Genomic DNA, 20,661 nt, shown 5'->3' on the forward strand with positions numbered 1-20,661 from the left:
TACTCGAATCCCCTCGCTATGATGGTCAACATACCATTTGCCTTTTTTACCACCTGCTGCACCTGCAGCAGTCCCGAGTCCTATCACTGTTATACCAACCTTCTGTATTGTTTCACTCTAATATATGTTATTATGGGCAGGAGTCTGCCGTCCCTCAGCTGAGTGATTCTCGACAGTACGCCATTCGCTGAAGGCCGGATTCTCTACTTTTGCCGCTTGTCAATGGGATTTTCCATTGAAGCCTCCCAACGCCGTTGGGAAACCCACAGCCAGGGGTGTGTAGGCAGCGCGAACACAGAATCCCAATGGCGGGAGAATACCGGTGTGTGTATACCGTGAGGGGGCCTCACGGTAGCATGGTGGTTAGCATCAATGCTTCATAGCTCCAGGGTCCCAGGTTCGATTCCCGGCTGGGTCACTGTCTGTGCGGAGTCTGCACGTCCTCCCCGTGTGTGCGTGGGTTTCCTCCGGGTGCTCCGGTTTCCTCCCACAGTCCAAAGATGTGCGGGTTAGGTGGATTGGCCATGCTCAATTGCCCGTAGTGTAAGGTTAATGGGGGGATTGTTGGGTTACGGGTATACGGGTTACGTGGGTTTAAGTAGGGTGATCATTGCTCGGCACAACATCGAGGGCCGAAGGGCCTGTTCTGTGCTGTACTGTTCTATGTTCTATATATATGTACATATATTGTGCTCTCGATGACTTTGTGTTAAAAATGTTACGGTTTTTGCTCTCTTGCTGATTTTCCTCTTTCTTGTTTCAGTATATGGGCTGTGTCGAAGTATTGCAGTCAATGAGGTCAGTTGATTTCAATACAAGAACTCAAGTCACGAGGTAAGCATCAATGGAAAAAATGTCATGCTGGAGAAGAGCGATCTGTATATACCTTAACACTGTTTTGTTTTTTTGTTTCATGGTAATTACAAATCAAGAAACTTTTGAATGTCATTATAAAGTTTGCCATTTTTTAAGGAAAGCATGAACCAGCTGCATTCGGTATCGTAAGCATATTTGTGGTTCCGTGTGCAGATTTGTGCGTTAGGTTGGGGATGGTTCCGCCTACAGGTTTCTCGATGGATATTTCCAGTGCTATTGGCAAACTAACATTATGCCAATTTGTCATGGAGTCGCAAAATTAAGTTACAGCGCAGAAGAAGGCCATTTGGCCCGTCGTGCCTATACTGGCTCTCCAAAATGGGTAGTGCGGTAGCATAGTGGTTAACACTGTCTGTGGCCCTGTTGCCTCGCAGCGCCGAGGTCTCAGGTTCGAATCCAGGTTCTGGGTCACTGTCCGTGTGGAGTTTGCCCATTCTTCCCGTGTTTTCGTGGGTTTCGCCCCCACAACCCAAAGATGGGCAGGCTAGGTGGATTGGCCACGCTGAATTGCCCCTTAATTGGAAAAAATGAATTGGATACTCTAAATTTATTTTTTTTAAACCCGTGTCTGTGTGGGTTTCCTCCGGGTGCTCCGGTTTCCTCCCACAGTCCAAAGATCTGTGTGTTAGGTGGATTGGCTGTGCTAAATTGCCTTTTGTGTCCAAAAAGGGTGGTGGGGTTACTGGGTTACGGGGATAGGATAGGGTGGAGGTCTGGGCTTAAGTGGAGTGCTCTTTCCAAGAATCGGTGCAGACTCGATGGGCCGAATGGCTTCCTTCTGCACTGTAAATTCTATGATCTATGAAATGATCATTTCACTCCATGTCATTCTCCTGCCTTGTCCCCATGACCTTGCACATTGTCGTTTCTTTTCAAATTCCCTCTTGAGTACCTCGATTGAACCTGCCTCCACCGCAATCCCAGACGTTCCATAGAATCCTATAGAATCCCTACGTTGCAGAAGAAGGCCATTCAGCCCATTGAGACTGCACTGACCCCTCTGAAAGAGAACCCACCTAGGCTCACACCCCTGCCCTATCCCTGTAACCACACCTAACCTGCATATTCTTGGACTGTGGGAGGAAACCGGAGCACCTGGAGGAAACCCACTGGGAGGAAGTACAAATTCCACACAGACAGTCACCCAAGGTCAGAAATGAACCTGGGTCGCCAGTGATGTGAGGCAGCATAGCTAACCTCTGTGCTCGACCCTAACCGCTCATTGTTTGGAAAAGGTTTCTTCTCGTAACACTTTCTACAAATCTGTGCCTGTTGGTTCACGATCCTTTTGTTATCTACTGGCTGCTGTTGAGTAAAGAGTCAAGAGTTCTGCTCCTTTTCACAAATACTTTTATTTTCCTATACAAAACTCTATCACCAGAACACATGCCACAAGAGCCACCTGCAACCCCTTTACATATCAGTGTCAATTATTGGATACTTCACATCAATAGACATCTAATTGGAATGTCTCTTAACCCATTCCTTAACCCCTCTCATGGGTGGGAACTGTTGTCCCCGATTAACTTTGACTGGGCCCCCTCATGGTTTTGAATAACTCTTATCAATCGGCCTTCTCTTCTTCAAGGAAAACGGTCCCAATTTTTCCAATCTCCCTTCATAATTTGAAGTTTCTCATCCCTGGAACTAGTCTCATAAATCTCTTCTGCACTCTCTCTAATTCCTTCATATTGTGCGCTCTATGCACCTATTAATAAAGCCAGGGATGTTGTAGGCTTTATTTTTTTTAAAGTATTTTTATTCTCCTTCTTTTTCACATTTTCTCCCAAATTTGCACCCACCATCAATAAACAATAATCAGTAACAAATAATTATTTGAACAGGTAACCAGTACAGTCGACAAGGGGGAGCCAGTCGATGTGTTATATTTGGACTTTTAGAAGGTGTTTGACAAAGTCCCACATAAGAGATTATTGTGCAAAATTAAAGCGCATGGGATTGGGGGAAATGTATTGAGGTGGATAGAGAACTGGTTGGCAGAGAGGAAACAAAGAGTAGGGATTAATGGGTCCTTTTCAAATTGGCAGGCAGTAACCAGTGGGGTACCACAGGGATCGGTGCTGGGACCCCAGCTAGTCACAATATATGTTAATGATTTGGATGAAGGAACGAAATGTAACATCTCAAAGTTTGCAGCTGATACCAAATTAGGTGGGAGGGTGAATTGTGACGAGGATGCAGAGATCCTACAGCAATATCTGGACAGGTTGGGCGAGTGGGCAAACCAATGGCAGATGCAGTATAATTTGGATAAGTGCGAGGTTATTCACTTTGGAAGCAAATATAGGAAGGCAGATTACTACCTGAATGGTTGTAAATTGGGAGAGGTGAGTGTGCAGCGGGACCTGGGTGTCCTTGTGCACCGTTCGCTGAAGGTAAGCCTGCAGGTGCAGCAGGCGGTAAAGAAGGCTAATGGCATGTTGGCCTTCATTGCGAGAGGTTTTGTGTATAGAAGCAGAGATGTGTTGCTGCAATTGTACAGGGCCTTGGTGAGGCCATACTTGGAATATTGTGTGCAGTTTTGGTCTTCTTCTCTGAGGAAGGATGTTCTTGCTCTCGAGGGAATGCAGCGAAGGTTTACCAGACAGATTCCAGGGATGAGGAGAGATTGACTAGGTTGGGACTGTTCTTGCTGGAGTTCAGAAGAATGAGAGGGGGGCGGGATCTCATAGAGACTTATAAAATTCTAACAGGACTCGACAGGGTAGATGCAGGGAAGTTGTTCCCAATGATGGGTGTGTTCAGGGGTCACAGTCTGAGGATTCAGGGTAAACCATTTCGGACAGAGATAAGAAGACACTTCTTCACACAAAGAGTGGTGAGCCTGTGGAATTCGCCACCACAGGAAGTAGTTGATGCTAAAACTTTGAATATATTCAAGAGACGGCTAGATATAGCATTTGGGGAGAATGGGATCAAAGGCTATGGGGAGAAAGCAGGATTAGGCTATTGAGTTGGATGATCAGCCATGGTCGTGGTGAATGGGAAGCAGGCTCGAAGGGCCAAAAGGCCTCCTCCTGCTCCTTCTATGTATCTATACTGTCAATCCCCATTTCAGTAACAACGATCCCATCCTCCCACCAACCCCCAAACAACTGCCCACATGTTAACATAAACAAATGAAAAAAAGGAATTAGGGATCACCCATAGTCACCATCAACACACACAGTCCCCTTCTCCCCAAACCTCCCTACCACCCCCCCCCCCCCACCCCCAACGAATGTTCAATGTGTATCCAGCTCTTGAAAGTGCATTATGAATAATGCCCATGAATTGTAGAACCACTCCATCCTTCCCCTCAGTTCAGACTTAACCTTCTCAAGAGTCAAGAATTCCAACAGGTCCCCCTGCCACGCCAGGGCACAGGGTGGAGAGGTTGCTCTCCATCCCATCAGGATCCACCTTTGGGTGATCAACGAGGCGAAAGCTACAACATCTGCCTCCGCACCTGTTTTCAACCCCGGCTGGTCCGACACCCCGAATATGGCCTCCTGAGGGCCCGGGTTCACGTACACCACTTCAGAGATTACCCTATAAACCTCCTTCCAGTAATCCTCCAGCTTTGGACAGGACCAAAACATATGAACATGATTAGCGCCCCCCCCCCCCCCCCCCCCCCTGCAATGTTCACACACATCTCTACCCCTTCAAAGAATCGGCTCATCCTCGCCCTTGTGAGGCCCCTTCTCCAGTCCCCCTGTGGTCAGCACCTCCTCCTTCAATGTGGAGGCCGGCTCCACCGGGAAGCTCTGTATCTCCTTTCTGGCAAAATCTCGAACCTGCATGTATCTAAACATTTCCCCCTGCTCCAGCCCATACTTCGCTTCCAACTCCTTCAATCCTGCAAACCGACCCCCAAGAAACAAATCTTTTAGTGTTTTAATCCCCTTCTCCTCCCATTTCCGAAAATTTCCATCCCACTTCACTGGCCCAAATCTGTGGTCCCCCCGAATCGGCATTTCCCTTGACCCTGCCCCCAACCCGAAGTGTTGGCGAAACTGCCTCCAAATTCTCAAGGAAGCTATTATTACCGGACTCACTGAGTATTTCCCCGGGGCCATCGGGAGCGGCGCTGTTGCTAGCGCCTTCAATCCCGACCCCCTGCATAAACTCTCCTCCATTCTGACCCACTGGGAATCAACTCCTCTGACCCAGCTCAGCACCTTCTCCACATTCGCCGCCCAGTAGTAACACATCAGGTTCGGAAGACCCAAACCCCCTGCCTGCCTTCCCTCTGTAGCAGCATCTTTCTAATTCTGGCCACCGTCCCTCCCCATATGAACAAAATAATCCTTCCCTCAATCTCTCTGAAAAAAGCCTTTGGCAGGAAAGTCGACAGGCATTGAAAAATAAACAGAAATCGCAGCAGCATGTTCATTTTAACCGCCTGTGCACCCCCAGGTATCTAAGGTGAGTCCCTGCCCTATGGAATGGCAGCCCCCCCACCCCTGCCCCCACCCCTGGCCGAGACACCACCAAATACTCACTCTTGTCAAGATTTAATTTGTACCCCGAGAAAGACCCAAACACCCGAAGCAGCTCCAGTATTCCCCCTATCGACACACTCGGTTCCGACCGGTAGGCTTTATTAAATTACGTCTCAATCTGTCGTGGAACCTCTAATGACTTGTGCACTTATACACCAAGGTCCTTCTCCTCCCCATTTAGAATTGTACCCTTTCTTTTATACTGTCTCACCATGTCCTTCCTAACAAGATGTGTCACTCCCATTTCTCCACATCAAACTACTTGTGCGTGGTTGTCATTGCAACTACCTGACCCACTGTGTCGATTTTTAAAAAAAATTGCAGAACTGTAAAATTTGGGGAGGGAATCATAGAATAGTTACGTCACAGAAGGAGGCCATTTGGCCTGTCATGCCAGTGGGTTAACTGCAAGAACAACTCCGCTGGTCCCACATCAAAGTAACCCCAAGGAAGGAAAGCTAACAACTGTATGTGTGGACCATTCCTTAAGGTTTCATCATTATAATATTGCCGGCCGATTGAATAGTTTTATTTCACAGTTACCTAAAATGCACTTTTCCAAACAAGTGGGCTGGATTTTCTGGCCCCCCCACGGGCTGGTTTGAATGACGCACTGAATCTAGTGGTTGGCTTTCTCTCTGCTTATCCGCCTGTGCCTACCTAACCTATCTGCAATTTTACAGAAGGTGGGGAGATGTCAGGCAGTCCACCTGCCTGCCATTGGGCCAATTAACGGTCACCTTAAGGACCTTATCCAGCCAGCACTGGTTTTATTTGCAGCCTGGAGAGGCCCACGCCCCGTGGGAAGCGCGGCAAATATAATAATCGCTTATTGTCACAAGTAGGCTTCAATGAAGTTACTGTGAAAAGTCCCTAGTCCCCACATTCCGGCGCCTGTTCAGGGAGGCCGGTACGGGAATTGATCCCGCTCTGTTGGCCTTGTTCTACATTACAAGCCAGCTGTTTAGCCCAGTGTGCTAAACCAGCCCCTAATATATAATTGCAAGGCTGGTGTCGGGAAAATGGGAGGACCTCCTTTTGCAGGTCCACTGAGCCCTTCAGAGGCTCTTCCTTCCCAAAGGTCATTCCACCCACCACCTCTTAATCCTCCCCACTGACCTCATGAATCCAATCATTCCAAGACTACCGATAAGATTTATCTGGGATCCTGTGTTTAGTGGGGCTGCCCATAACCCCAGCTGTTGCCAGAAGCTGTGCTTCTGCTCGGTCTACAGAGCTGCCAACCAATCAGAATGGCCAGCACCTCTCAAGGCGGGACTTCTTCCCGGGATGGAGCCAGAAGTCTTAAAGCAATTGACGTTATGCCCGGCGTTAAATTAATGAAAGGAGGGCGGCATAGTGGTTAGCACTGCTGCCTTGCGGTGCCGAGGACCCGGGTTCGATCCCGGCCCCGGGTCACTGTCCGTGTGGAGTTTGCACATTCGCCCCGTGTCTGCGTGGGTTTCATCCCCACAACCCAAAGATGTGCAGGGTAGATGGATTGGCCACGCTAAATTGCCCCTTAATTGGAAGAAAAAAGGAATTGGGGACTTTATTTACTTAATTATTGCAGAGCAGCTTCGGGCAGGCTTCCCACCAATATTTTCGCCAGGATAGTGGGGACCATGGAACCCCATAAAGTTTAACCCAGTCTCTCCACGGCAATCTAAATTTGCAAGAAAATCATCATAACAAAACATATTAAAATACCATTTTTCAATGAGCTTAAATTTGACCACATTTTTCAAAGCTGCTTTTTGGCATTAATGCAATAATATATTTTCTGAGGTTGAACTTCTGCATTCGGCGTTGTGTGCACAAGATACCGGTTGATAAATTTAACATCTCATAACCTGGTCAGGCCCAAAGGCTTTTGTTTCACTGGTTAATTTAGACCTCTTCTTATTTGATTTTCTGCCAGGTTAAATATAAAATGGACAGCCCAGACGAGCGGAAATTCGGTGTCGTCGTGTCCAAACTTCCTTCCTGGTACAAAATGAGCATAGGTTCTATCCCCTCCCCCATAACTTACAATGTGCTACTCAGGAAAGAGCTATTTAGTTCGTTTTAGGTGAAAAAGCATGTTGCTGGGAGAAGTAGAACAAATTAGCCCGCTTCCTTAATGTGACAGCGGATCAAACACTACTGGGCAGTCACAGTAATTCACTGGAAATTGCATTTCACCAGTTTCCGGTTCAACATTTTATACAGCTTTTGACAGGACCTTAGTTGCTCAGATTTAATTTGTTTCCGAAGGAAGTTGGCAGTTATTGTTTCTGACATCATTTTTGAGCGGTATATATATTTGCCAAAGGCTGTTTATGAAATCGCAGTTAGTTTAAATATAGTGGGTTCACTCTGTTGGATAGAGTGTGATGCAGAATGACGTCCACAGAGCAGGTTCAATCCCCATTCCGGCTGTGGTGGTTTGTGGGAGCTTGTCTATCCCACACTACTGGAGTGGTTTCCTTCAAGTCCTATTATCTCTCTATAATAGAGGATGATGGATGATCCTTTGTGAACTATGGCTGATTACTTATTATCTAATCTAAATATTTAATTTGCGAGGAAATGAAATACCACTGTGCTCACAAGCACGAAAGTTGACGGCCAGTAAATTATTATTGCAGTCCGAAAATTTATTCTAATGGAAACATTGAAAATGAAATGAAAATCGCTTATTGTCACGAGTAGACTTCAATGAAGTTACTGTGAAAAGCCCCTAGTCACCACATTCCGGCGCCTGTCCGGGGAGGCTGGTACGGGAATCGAACTGGCCTGCTTGGTCTGCTTTAAAAGCCAGCGATTTAGCCCAGTGAGCTAAACTAGCCCCAGTCATTGCCTTCACAAATATAACTATGGAGTCCGGCATTGTGATTATTCCAGCGAATGTCCATTCTCTGAATCAAACACAGTCAGGTCAGAAGTACTTTTAATCAGTCACACAATGTGTGCTCCGACCTTGAGTTTTGATCACAGCCTCCGAGGAGTTTACTTTCATCCATGTGGTGTGTGTGTTGCTGCAAGGCCATTGTTTATTGCCCATCTCTAACTGTCCCCGAGAAGACAGCGGAGAGCCACCTTCTGCAATACAATTGAGTGGCTTGCTCGGCCATTTCGGAGAGCACTTAAGAGTGAACCACATTGCCATGGGTCTGTAACTACAAAGAGGCCAGACTGTAAGAATGGCAGGTTCCCTTCCTTTAAGGACATTCATGAACAAAATGAGTCTTTACAATAACTTGTTAGTTATTAGTTACATAGTCACCATTAATGGTGCTAGCTTGAAAAGAATATCCAGCCTTATTTAATTATTTGTAGTTAAACTCCCTAGCTGCCATATGAGGTTTGAACCCATGTTTCCCAAGAATTCTGGCGGGACTGTAGAACTGCTGCCTACAGCACCAGGGACCTGGGTTCAATTCCGGCCCTGGGTGACTGTGTGGAGTTCGCACACTCTCCCCGTGTCTGCGTGGGTTTCCTCCGGATGCTCCAGTTTCCTTCCACAAGGATGTAAGAATGCTTAAATCTTAATTTTCTGTGTGCATTATTGTAATTAAATTTTGAATAGTATCTGATAAATTTCTGTTCTACACTTAATGCATGGATGTTGTGAAATTCCTTTTACTGCAGTAAATCCTTTGTCCCTTTTCATGGTACAGAAATTTGGAAATAGCAGATGATGCAATATTCCACTTTTCCTGAGTTTAGCATCAAGTTCTATACACCTATTTGCATACGGCGCTTACCATATAATCTGGCTTTGCCTCATAAATGAAGCCAGGATTCGAGTGAAAGACTGTTCTTCATTATTCCACGTCTTCTGATTGTGCTGCTTTGAGATTGCCACTCTGGTAAAAGGATGGCTGATTCTTCTCCTATTTTACTTAAAAATAGTGCCAATTTTGCAAAATTATAGCTTTCTGTATTCCTAAGATTGCTATTCTAAGAGTTTTTGCAACCACATACGTTGCATATTTTTTCAGGAATAATGAGTGAAATCCCAGGTTGTAGTATCCTCATTCCAGTGTGACATAAACAGCCGTTGAAAGAAGTATATTTACTGTTCTAACCCATTGACTACCAGTGAAACATTGGAAAAATAGGTCTACTTTGCTGGTCACTGCAGAATGGTCTTTCTGTGTGTGTGTGACCCTACACCAGACAGTACATTTGGCATCTGAACTCTTGATGGTTTTAAGTACAGCTGAACCAAGTTACTAATGGTTTCACTTTTTCTCTTGACTTTAATCTCATTTTGCATTTTTCTATAAACATATTAAGACAGCAAGTGAAAGATTGCAATGTTAATTGCTTTCTGTACGGATTTAATCACGTATATTTAAAGACAGTAGCACTGACAAATGGTGTAAAATGCAGCTTCTAGAATATTTTTAAGAGCGGAAATGGAGGAACAGATGAGAGTAAGATTTTACAGACCATTAATAAGAAATATGACTTTCTTCTGTACCAAATGGCAAAATTACAAATGTATCTTGATAGATGTATTTCTAATTTTATTACAGCCATTACACCGAGGATTTGGAAAATCTCAGTAGGTCTGGCAGCATCTGGCAGAGAAAGAAACAGAGTTCCGAAGTCATATCAGACTTGAAATATCAGCTTTGGGCGCGATTTAATAGAAATGTAACAAGTCCCACGTTGGGTGTGTTTAGCCAGGCGTCTCCTGGTGCTCAAAAGGGCCAGGAACAACACCACTATTAAGTGGGACTCTGCTTCATTTCTGGGCCTCAGTGAGGAACACCCCACCGAGGAGGCACTAAGTCCCATTTCCTGCACTAACGAGCTCTGTTCGCCAGTGCATGAAGAGATCGGGCCACTGTCTCCAGACCCTCCCAAACCCCAAACCCCAAACTGCCCAACTTACCAATGTGTGTCCTCAAGCCCCCCCCCCCCCCCCCCCCCCCGTACCCTGCCTCATAAGGGCAGGGCACCCTTAGGCCTGATCCCCAGCAAAGGCAAGATGCCAATGGGCACTGCCAGCCTGGCACATGGGTGGCACTGTCAGGATGCCCACGTGGCATCGGGGTTGTCAGGGTACCACCCTGCCAGAGTCCAACCACGCGGGGTTCCCTGACCGCCGGGGAGATTTACCCCCCCCCCCACCCATGTGCCAGTATGCCTGGTCCCACGTTGGTGGAGACCCAGTGTTAAACGGTGCTTGCTCAGGGTCTCCGAGGCACGGGGTGAGATCCCGCGCCTTGGGTAACTCCAGTGAGAGTATATTCAAGTGAGCCTGACTGCACACTTGAATATGCAAATCTGGATCCCGCCCACAATGGGCGATCACATGAGGCACAAAGAGGCCATTTTCCGTGAAGCATAACGGCCATGCCGCGTCCCAAGTCTGTCACGATGAGGTTGGCAGATTGCGGCCTCTGTTTCTCTCTCCATGGATGTTGCCAGAGTTTTTCCAGCAGTTTCTGTTTTTTTCTCGGAACCCCAGCATCCTCAGTGTATTCACTTTAAATACACACAGGACCGTCCTCATTCCGTCGAAGTCTAAAATGGTAATCTATGTTTGAAATTGCATTTTTGTACCGTGCATTGAAAAATACTATTTGGCATTAAAATAATTTGTGTTAACTTCTGTTACTATTACAGTGACTTCCAAAGTGCAGAAGGATCCTTAAAACTTTCTTCGAAGCTCAGTGTAAAGGGTTGAACGGATTAGTTTTCGAGCCCGTCATTGCAGGAAAACAATCCAGCACTTCATTACTGTACAATGATTTCATTGGATTAGATTTAAGGAAATTACTGGAAACCTTTTCCTTAAAAAAAAAATTGGCAAAGGGTTTGTTGTTGAGATATGATTTCAAAACAGGATTTGACTATCATCTGTGTAGGCAAACAAAAGGACAATTGTCTTGTCTGATCCAACGCTGGACAACACTTAGCTTCAGTTTGAGATTCACATGGGTTCAGCCAGATGTGTTGTCCTATATGTACTGGTCAGGCCAGGCACATTTCCAGCAGTACATACAGATAGCCAACTGACTAAATTACATTGCTAAAAATGAAACTCTAGTCACAATGTGGTGCGTACTCGTTTCATTGTGATAACTTATTGAAGTAATAGGACATTGGAGAATAATTATAGAATATGATTGGAGGCCGGTCAACCTTCAAAGCTGTCACGCGTCTAACTGAAGGATATTCAATTTATATTAATAGATGATTACAATTGCGTCCCATTATAATTAATGGAATGAGTCATTCCCAGCCTACGAGCTGTTGAAAATGTAATCAGGAGAAAGAAACTTACTGTTCCACTTACTGAATATATCCCCAAATTGTATCTTTTTAAAAAAATTTAAATTGCCCCCATTTTAGTTGAGGCGAGGGTTCTCAATGTGACTTCTGATTCCTGAATCCTTGCCTATTGTGTGTCACAGATGAAAATAATTCCTAACACCGGATATATATCACAAGCCAGAAATGCCTATTGTCTCAGTTACTGGTTGTGATTCAGTTTGCGTTTTATGAATGGAATATTCAATATCTATTTCCATTCATTGAAATCAATAATGAGCTACCTCTGGAACCTGCATCTATCACAAAGTGAGCCAATTGGATTGCTCTGATTTCTTCACACTATTTGGATCAATGCTTTCCAATCAGTTGCTTGGGTCAACGTCTGCAGCTCTAACTAATGTGCTTGAATTTCTTTGATAACTCTTCCCCCCCCCCCCCCCCCCCCCCCCCCACAGGAATAGCCAAAATAGCCATTTACCTTATTCTCTAGAGATTCCATCACTCCTGACCTTTACAGTGCAAATTTGGAGTAATCACCATGAAAAATGAAGGGCCAAAATTAATAGCGTAAGAAACCATTTTCTTTAACTATAACACAATTGGGACGATAAGTAAGACATTTAGTTACTTGCTAATGTGTAAATGCTACCTGGACAAGATGGCCCCTTTTGACTGGGCGATGTAGGGGGTTTGAATCTGGAGATTGAAAATTTCAATGGACCCTTGGATTTTGTGGATTTTCATTGATGAATCCTAAGTGTGTGCAAAGACCTTTTTAATAATTGTACAAATAACCAAGAAAAAAGGAGAAATCGAAGGAGGACAAGAGCCAGAAAACCCTGGGAAAAAGCCTCCAACTGTTCACCCTTTCTATACCCCTAATAATTTTATACACATCTATCAGGTCGCTCCTCAGCCTCTGTGTCTCTAGGGAGGACAATCCCAGTTTATTCAATCTGTCCTCATAGCTAATACCCTCCATACCAGGCAACACCCTGGTAAAACTTTTGTGTACTCTCTCCAAAGCCTTCACGTCCTTCTGGTAGTGCGGTGACCAGAATTAGACACAGTATTCCAAATGTGGCCTAACCATCGTTCTACATAATTGTAACATAATTTGAGCTTTTATACTTGATGCCCTGCCCCATGAAGGCAAGCATGCCATATGCTTTCTTTACCACCATTTCCACCTGTGCTGCCACTTTTAAGGATTTGTGGACCATCGTGCCCAGATCTCTGTGTCTCTATGCTCCTGATGGTTTTGCAATTTGGGGGGTGGTTTAGCACAGTGGGCTAAACAGCTGGCTTGTAATACAAGGCCAGCAGCGCGGATTCAATTCCCGTACCAGCCTCCCCGAAGAGGTGCCAGAATGTGACGACTAGGGGCTTTTCACAGTAACTTCATTGAAGCCTACTTGTGACAATAAGTGATTATTATTATTTATTTTATAGCTCCCACCTGAATTGGATCTACCAAAATGCATCACCTCGCATTTGTCCGGGTTAAACTCCATCTGCCATTTCTCTGCCCAATTTTGCAAGCTATCTATATCTGCAACTCCTCACTATCCGCAACTTCTGCAATCTTAGTATCATCCGCAAACTTGCTAATCAGACCATCTATGTTTTCCAAGTCATTTATATCTATATTACAAAGAGCAGAGATCCCAGAACTGATCCCTGCGGAACATCACTAGTTAAAGACCTCCATTCGGAAAAACGCCCTTCCATTGCTACCCTCTGTCTTCTATGACCAATCCAGTTCTGGATCCATCCAGCTAGTTCACTCCTGACCCCATGTTATCTAATGTTTTGCACCAGCCTGCCATGAGGGACCTTATCAAATGCTTTACTAAAGTCCGTGTGGACAATATCCACAGCCCTTCCCTCATCAATCATTTTTGTCACCTCAAAAAATTCAATCAAATTAGAGAGACATGACCTCCCTCATACAAAACCATGCTGTCTGTCGCTAATAAGGCCATTCACTTCCTTCCAAATGAGCATAGATCCTATCTGAGAATCATTTCCGACAATTTCACTATCACTGACGTCAAGCTCACTGGCCTATAATTACCCGGATTATCCTTGCAACCCTTCTTAAATAACGGTACAACATTGGCTATCCTCCAATCCTTCACGATCTCACCTGTGGCCAATGAGGACACAAAGATTTCTGTCAGAGGTCCAGCGATTTTATCTCTTGTCTCCCTCAGTAATCTGGGATAGATGCCATCTGGGCCTGAGGATTTGTCTACCGTAATGCTTTTTAACACACCTAACAACTTCCTCCCTCATAATAATGAGTGTTTACACATCCCTCAGAGAGATCTGAGAGCCTTCACATCGGCCGGGGCATTGAGTACAAAAGTTGGCAGGTCATGTTACAGTTTGTAAAACCTTGGTTAGGCCGCATTTGGATTATTGCATGCAGTTCTGATCGCCACACTACCTAAAGGATGTGGGTGCAAAGAAGGTTGCTAGGATGTTGCCTGGTCTGGAGGGGGGTAGGTATGAGAAGAGGTTGAATAAACTCGAATTGTTTTCATTGGAAAGGTGGAGGCTGAGGGGAGACCTGATTGAGGTCTGCAAAATGACAAGAGGTACAGACAGGGTGAATAGTCAGAAGCTTTTTCCCAGAGTGGAAGACTCAATTAAAAGGGGGCAAGGGTTCAAGGTGAAAGGGGGAAAATCTTTCACACAGAGGGTGGTGGGTGCCTGGACTCAAAGATGTGCAGGGTAGGTGGATTGGCCACGCTAAATTGCCCCTTAATTGGGAAAAAAATAATTGGGTACGCCAAATTTTTTTTTAAAATTACGTTTGCAGTACATCGGCATTATTGTGTTTAAGCTGCGTGAGACCACATTTAACATCAGAAACCATCCTCCTGATGCAGAACTGCTGCCTAACAAAGCCAAAAGGAGATTTAATACAAATTTATGTGTATTACTCGTGTATCTCCTGTAGCATGACTAAAAATTGAATCGTCAAGAACACCCAGAAATTGGTAAATCAGAGCCCCTCTGCTTCTAAATAAATAAGCCAGTTCCTCCTCATCCACCCAGTTACGATATAAAAGTAAATGAGGAATGCAGCTGGGTCAATCAGAGTTTTTACAGCAGGGAAAGAGGCCCCCTCGGCCTATCCTGTCTGTGCCAGCCATCAAGCATCTATCTACTGTAGTCCCATTTTCCAGCACTTGGTCTGGAGGGCTGTATGCTGTGGCATTTCAAGCGCTCATCTGATTACTTCTTAAATGTTGTGAGGGTTCCCGTCTTTGCCACCCTTTCAGGCAACGAGATCCAGATTCCCACCATCCTCTGGGTGAAAGGTTTTTCCTCATATCCCCATTAAATCTCCTGCCCCTGACCTTAAATCTATGCGCCCTGCTTATTGGCCCCTCTGCTAAGGGGAAATGTTTATTTCAATCTACTCTATGTGTATCCCTCATAATTTTATACACCAATCATAACGCCACCATCCTCTGCCACAACATGCAGTTGGTTATGGATGGATTCCAGGAGCAGCAGGGTGGCACAGTGGGTTAGCCCTGCTGCCTCATGGCGCCGTGGTCCCAGGTTCAATCCCAGCTCTGGGTCACTGTCCGTGTGGAGTTTGCACATTCTCCCTGAGGTTTTGCCCCCACAACCGAAAAAAGATGTGCAGGCTAGGTGGATTGGCCATGCTAAATTGCCCCTTAATTGGAAAAAATTAATTGGATACTCTAAATTTTTTTTTTTTAAATTGATGGATTCCAAGCTTTTATCTGAACTATGCAACCCAGAAATTCTATCTAACATGTTAAAATTTCTCTTTGCATGACAAGCGTCCTGGTATCGGTCCAAAATTCATCTTTGGGTTTGTAGAACAAATGTGCATTAGTTCAATTAATGGTTTGAACTGAAGTAGTCGATTTATCGAACAGTACAACACAGGAAGAGGCCATTAGGCCAGCGAGTCTGGGCCATCTCTTCCAGGGAGCAGTTCCGTTAGATCCACTTCCCAGCTCTTTTCCTATGTCTTTGAATTTGTTTTGCCATTGATGCACGATCAATCTGAAGCGAGATTGTAGTCCAATTGAAGGCTTTAATGAACAAGTAGTTACCCCAGCAGCTCCGGTATAGAATGACTGCTGTGGGTGAAACACAGACTCTTATGCTCCGCCTGCTGGGCAGAACCAGCAGGCAGGTTCTACCACTCATACTACCGTATAAGGTACATCCCACCTAGGTACCCCGATACCCTTAATATAACGTACCACAGCCTTCAATTATTTATCTAATTCCTTTCCGAGGCTACCATTGAATCTGTGGGCGGGATTCTCTGTCCACACCCGCCCGGTGACGGGAGAATCCCGCCCAAGGTCAAGGAACCCTTCCATTGTCCGCGTCTCGCCCATGGCGATCTTCTAGTGGGTGGGGTGGAAGAATTCAGCCCTGTATCTGCTAACCTATCTATTAGGCTATGCGCTCCTAATGCACTCGCTCAATGCATAACAAAGCTTTTCTTCATGTTGCCTCTGGTTCTTTTGCTAATTTTAAATTTATGCTCTTTTGTTCAAATGTTCAACTAATGGAAGCAGTTTCCCCTTATTTACTCCTGTCTAAAGCCATCATCATTTAAAAAAAAATTTAGAGTGCCCAATTCATTTTATTTTTCCAATTAAGGGGCAATTTAGCGTGGCCAATCCACCTAGCTTGCACATTTTTGGGTTGTGGGGGCAAAACCCACGCAAACATGGGGAGAATATGCAAACTCCACACAGACAGTGACCCAGAGGCGGGATTGAACCTGCAATCCCGGCGCCGTGAGGCAGCAGGCCTAACCCACTGCGCCACCGTGCTGCCACCTTCATAATTTCTAACCGCCTCTATAAATTTCCTCTTGGATTTTTCTGTTCACAGGAGAACCGTGCCAGTTTCTGCAGTCCATACATGTAACTTTAATCCCTCATCCCAGGGACTAACCCAGTAAATCACTTTTGTGCCCTTTCCTGAAGCCTTCCGAAAGTGTGGTTACCAAAATAGTGTCACACTTTGGGCGGAATTCACCGGTTGGTGCTGCCGATGGCGCCCCCATGCCCCTGGAGTGGAGTCAATGGGAAATCCCATTGACAGCAGTGGGGCCAGAGGGCCCTGCCACCGACGAATGGTGCACCACCTCCCCACTGCCAGAAAAATGCCACAGGGAGAGCAGAGAATTCACCCCCTCCCCCTTTATCGTTTCTGTATCATTTTACTGTCCTCTAACTGAATTCTCTTTCAAAGCAGATTTTTCTGTTAACTTAGTCTCATGACTCCTTGAATGTCTCCTTTGTGCCTCGATGACTTCAACTGGACACAGTACTCAGAATGTGGTCTGAATAGTGTACTGCGCAGTTTAAACATGACTTCCTTTAACTTGTAACAGGATATGTGGTTTTGCTTGGTTCCAAGCATTTTGCATTCATTTTTGGCTGTTGCCCATTGTAATTGGGCAAAGGTACCAGGTTTACTAATACCCCTGGATCTCGGACTTCACTTGGCCATTTTGACACCTGATGAGGGTATGTCTTCCATTTTGTTGCTCCTTCTGTTCAATAATTTATCATCTATCACATTTTATCTGGTGTGATGCTGCAAGGGGCAGGGGATTATGATAGGCGGGCTGGAATTCACATAGTTCAAAAGCTGACACAGTTATCAAAATACAAAAAAAAAGAATGTTTATTTAAAGATCTTCAGATACTCAGCAAAACAGAAAAAAGGAAATAAACACCAAGCGCCTCTTTGAACCAAGCTTTACACACCATATATCCCTATTTAAAACTGAATAACCAAGGCGGTGGCGTAGTGGTATTGTCACTTGACTACTAATCCAGAAACCCCAGGTAATGCTCCGGGAACCTGTGTTCAAATCTCACCATGGCAGATGGTGGAACTTGAGTTCAATTAAAAAATATGCTCCCAATCATGCAAATCTGTGCTCAGCAGCTGGCTTTTAATAACTATTAGAGAGAGAGGAGCCTTTTTTTTCAAGTTGGGGGGGGCCAAAGGGACCATTGGGGACAAAGGAACCCAAAACCATTTTCTCCATCTTTGTTGGCAACAAACAAGGTCAGAGAAAATGGTGGGTTGCACAGGTCGGCCAGTGTGGGCCACGAAGGTCAGCCATCATGGGCAGCGAAGGTCGGCCGCGTGGGCCGCAAAGGTCAGCCGTCGTGGGTCGCGAAGGCCGGCTGGCGTGGGTCGCGAAGGTCGGCCAGGTTGGGTCCCGAAGGTTAGCCGGTTGGTAAAAATGGGTCCCCGGAAAAAAAGTTTGAAAAACACTGCTTTAGGGAAGGAAATCTGTCATCCTTACCTGGTCTGGCCTACATGTGACTCCAGACCCACAGCAGCTTGGTTGACACTTAAATGCCCTCTGAGATGGGGAACAAATATTGGCCCGGCCAGCTACGCCCACATCCCGTGAACAAATATGAAAAAAAGTTTTCCTCTCTCTCTAATAGTCTGGTACAGCTACACAGCTGACCCTCGGTGCACTAATTCCTAATAGGGGTTTTCCCTCAGACTTCCTGTGGCCATCTTGTTGGAGGGAAATTCGATCAAGAAACTAAACTGGGGAATATTATGAGAAAAGTACCGAATTCCAGCCCACAGCCCCTGATGACACCACACTGGGTTTGTTTCACTTGTGTGCAAATTGCTGTTTGGTGAATTGGACATTCTGAATTCTCCCTCGGCGTACCCGAACAGGCGCCAGAATATGGCGATTGGGGGATTTTTACAGTAACTTCATTGCAGTGCTAATGTAAGCCTACTTGTGACAATAACAAAGACTATTATATTTAACTCATTTTGCAAGGGCAACGAAGAGTCTGCACCGATTAGGTCAAAGCAAAAACGTACCTTATTTTACAATTACTATTGTATACATCTCCAGTAGTTCCGTGCTGGGTCTTCTCTAGTTGGTGTCTTATTGGCCAAGTAGTTTTTAAAAATAAATTTGGAGTACCCAATTCACTTTTTCAAATTAAGGACCAATTTAGCGTGGCCAATCCAACTACCCTGCACATCTTTGAGTTGGCGGGGCGAAACCCACGCAAACACGGGGAGAATCTGCAAACTCTGCACGGACGGTGACCCAGATCCAGGATCGAACCTGGGACCTCGGCGCCGTGAGGCAGCAATGCTAACCACTGCGCCGCCATGCTGCCCTGGCCAAGTATTTTTAAGGGTTCCCTGCCCCCTTATCGGGAACTTGTATTCTACAAGATCCACAGTGTAGTCAATCATCCCTATCCCATAAGACTCACGTGAGTTATAACAATCCTCCTCCCCCTCCCCAAGTCTGAAGAATCCCCCAAAGACTATGGTGAAAGAGGGCGGTGGACCCTTTTTGCACTGTTGGCTTTGAGTCAGAACGTTGTGGGCACAAACTCCACTGCAGAGACTGGAGCATCTAATCGATGCCAACATTTCAATGAAACATTGAGTATGCTGCACCTTTTTGGAAGTGTTGGGCGGGATTCTCCGACCCCACGCAGGGTCGGAGAATTGGCGGGAAGCGGCGTCATTTCCGCTCCCGCAGGTTTCGTAATTCTCCCGCCGGAAAAAAACCGGCGTTGTGCAAATCCCGTCGGCGGCCTGTGAAAACAGCTGGCGCCGGCGGGATTTCCTTATTTTTGAACTGACCTTAAATCTCCGGCCCGGATGGGCCGAAGTCCCGCCGACGTGGCCACGGGTCACGTCGGCGCAAATCAAAGTTGGTTTAAAACGGCGTCAACCATTGATGATGGTTGACGCCGTTCAGTGTCGGGGGTGGGTGGGTTGCGGCATTGGGGGAGGGGGGGGTGGGTTGCGGCATTGGGGGGGGGTGGGTTGCGGCATTGGGGGGGGGGGTGGGTTGCGGCATTGGGGGGGGTGGGTTGCGGCATTGGGGGGGGGGGTGGGTTGCGGCATTGGGGGGGGGTGGGTTGCGGCATGGGGGGGGGGTTGCGGCATGGGGGGGGTTGCGGCCATCGGGGGAGTGGGTTGCGGCCATCGGGGGGGTGGGTTGCGGCCATCGGGGGGGGGGTGGGTTGCGGCATCGGGGGGGTTTGGGGGCAGCGGCGGGCAGAGAGGGGGGGGCAGCGGCGGGCAGAGAGGGGGGGGCAGCGGCGGGCAGAGAGGGGGGGGCAGCGGCGGGCAGAGAGGGGGGGGCGACGGATGCCCGGGGCCAACGCACCGTCGCCCCCCCCCCTGTACGCCGCTGCCCCCTACCCTAACCACCCCCCCCTCACCACCCCTACCTCCCTCCAACGCCCCTACCCCCCTCCCCACCACCCCTACCCCCCTCCAACGCCGCCCCCCATCTCTCGCAACGCCGCAACCCCCCCCCCCCTCAACGCCGGGTCCCCCCCCCTCAACGCCGCAACCCCCCACCCTCAACGCCGCAACCCACACCCCGTCCCCCTCCCTCTGAAGGCCGGTACCCACACCCCCCCCCTCTCTCCTCCTCCCCCCCTTCCTTCCTCCTCCCCCCCTTCCTTCCTCCTCCCCCCCTTCCTTCCTCCGTTAGTGGGGGGGGGGGGTGCGGCGTTAGTGGGGGGGTGGGTGCGGCGTTGGAGTGGGGTAGGTGTGGTGAAGGGGGTAGGGGTGGTGAGGGGAGGGGGTTGGGGTAGGGGCAGCGGCATGCAGAGGAGGGGGGCGACGGATGCCCGGGGCCAACGCACCGTCGCCCCCCCTCTACACGCAGCTGCCCCTACCCCAACCCCCTCCCTTCACCACCCCTATCCCCTTCACCACCCCTACCCCCCTCCAACGCCGCACCCCCACACCCCCACTAACGCCGCACCCCCCCCCCCCCCACTAACAGAGGAAGGAAGGGGGGGGGAGAGGAGAGAGGGGGGGGAGGGAGGAGAGAGGGGGGGGGAGGAGGAGAGAGGGGGGGGAGGAGGAGAGAGGGTGGGGTGTGGGCACCGGCCTTCAGAGGGAGGGGGACGGGGTGTGGGTACCGGCATTGAGGGGGGGGGGACCCGGC

At 47.4% G+C, this 20,661-nt stretch overlaps 1 protein-coding gene across 1 annotated transcript in view; it reads left to right on the top strand.

Annotated features, from left to right (window-relative positions):
* Positions 1–20,661, top strand: part of LOC119974475 (SHC-transforming protein 1-like) — a 117,074-nt gene that overhangs the window by 37,465 nt on the left and 58,948 nt on the right. The window contains 1 exon segment of the mRNA XM_038813391.1: positions 764–834. Within this exon segment, the coding sequence (XP_038669319.1) occupies positions 764–834 (71 nt within the window).

This window comes from Scyliorhinus canicula, chromosome 12 (genome assembly GCF_902713615.1).
Source record: "Scyliorhinus canicula chromosome 12, sScyCan1.1, whole genome shotgun sequence".
Taxonomy (NCBI): Eukaryota; Metazoa; Chordata; class Chondrichthyes; order Carcharhiniformes; family Scyliorhinidae; genus Scyliorhinus; species Scyliorhinus canicula.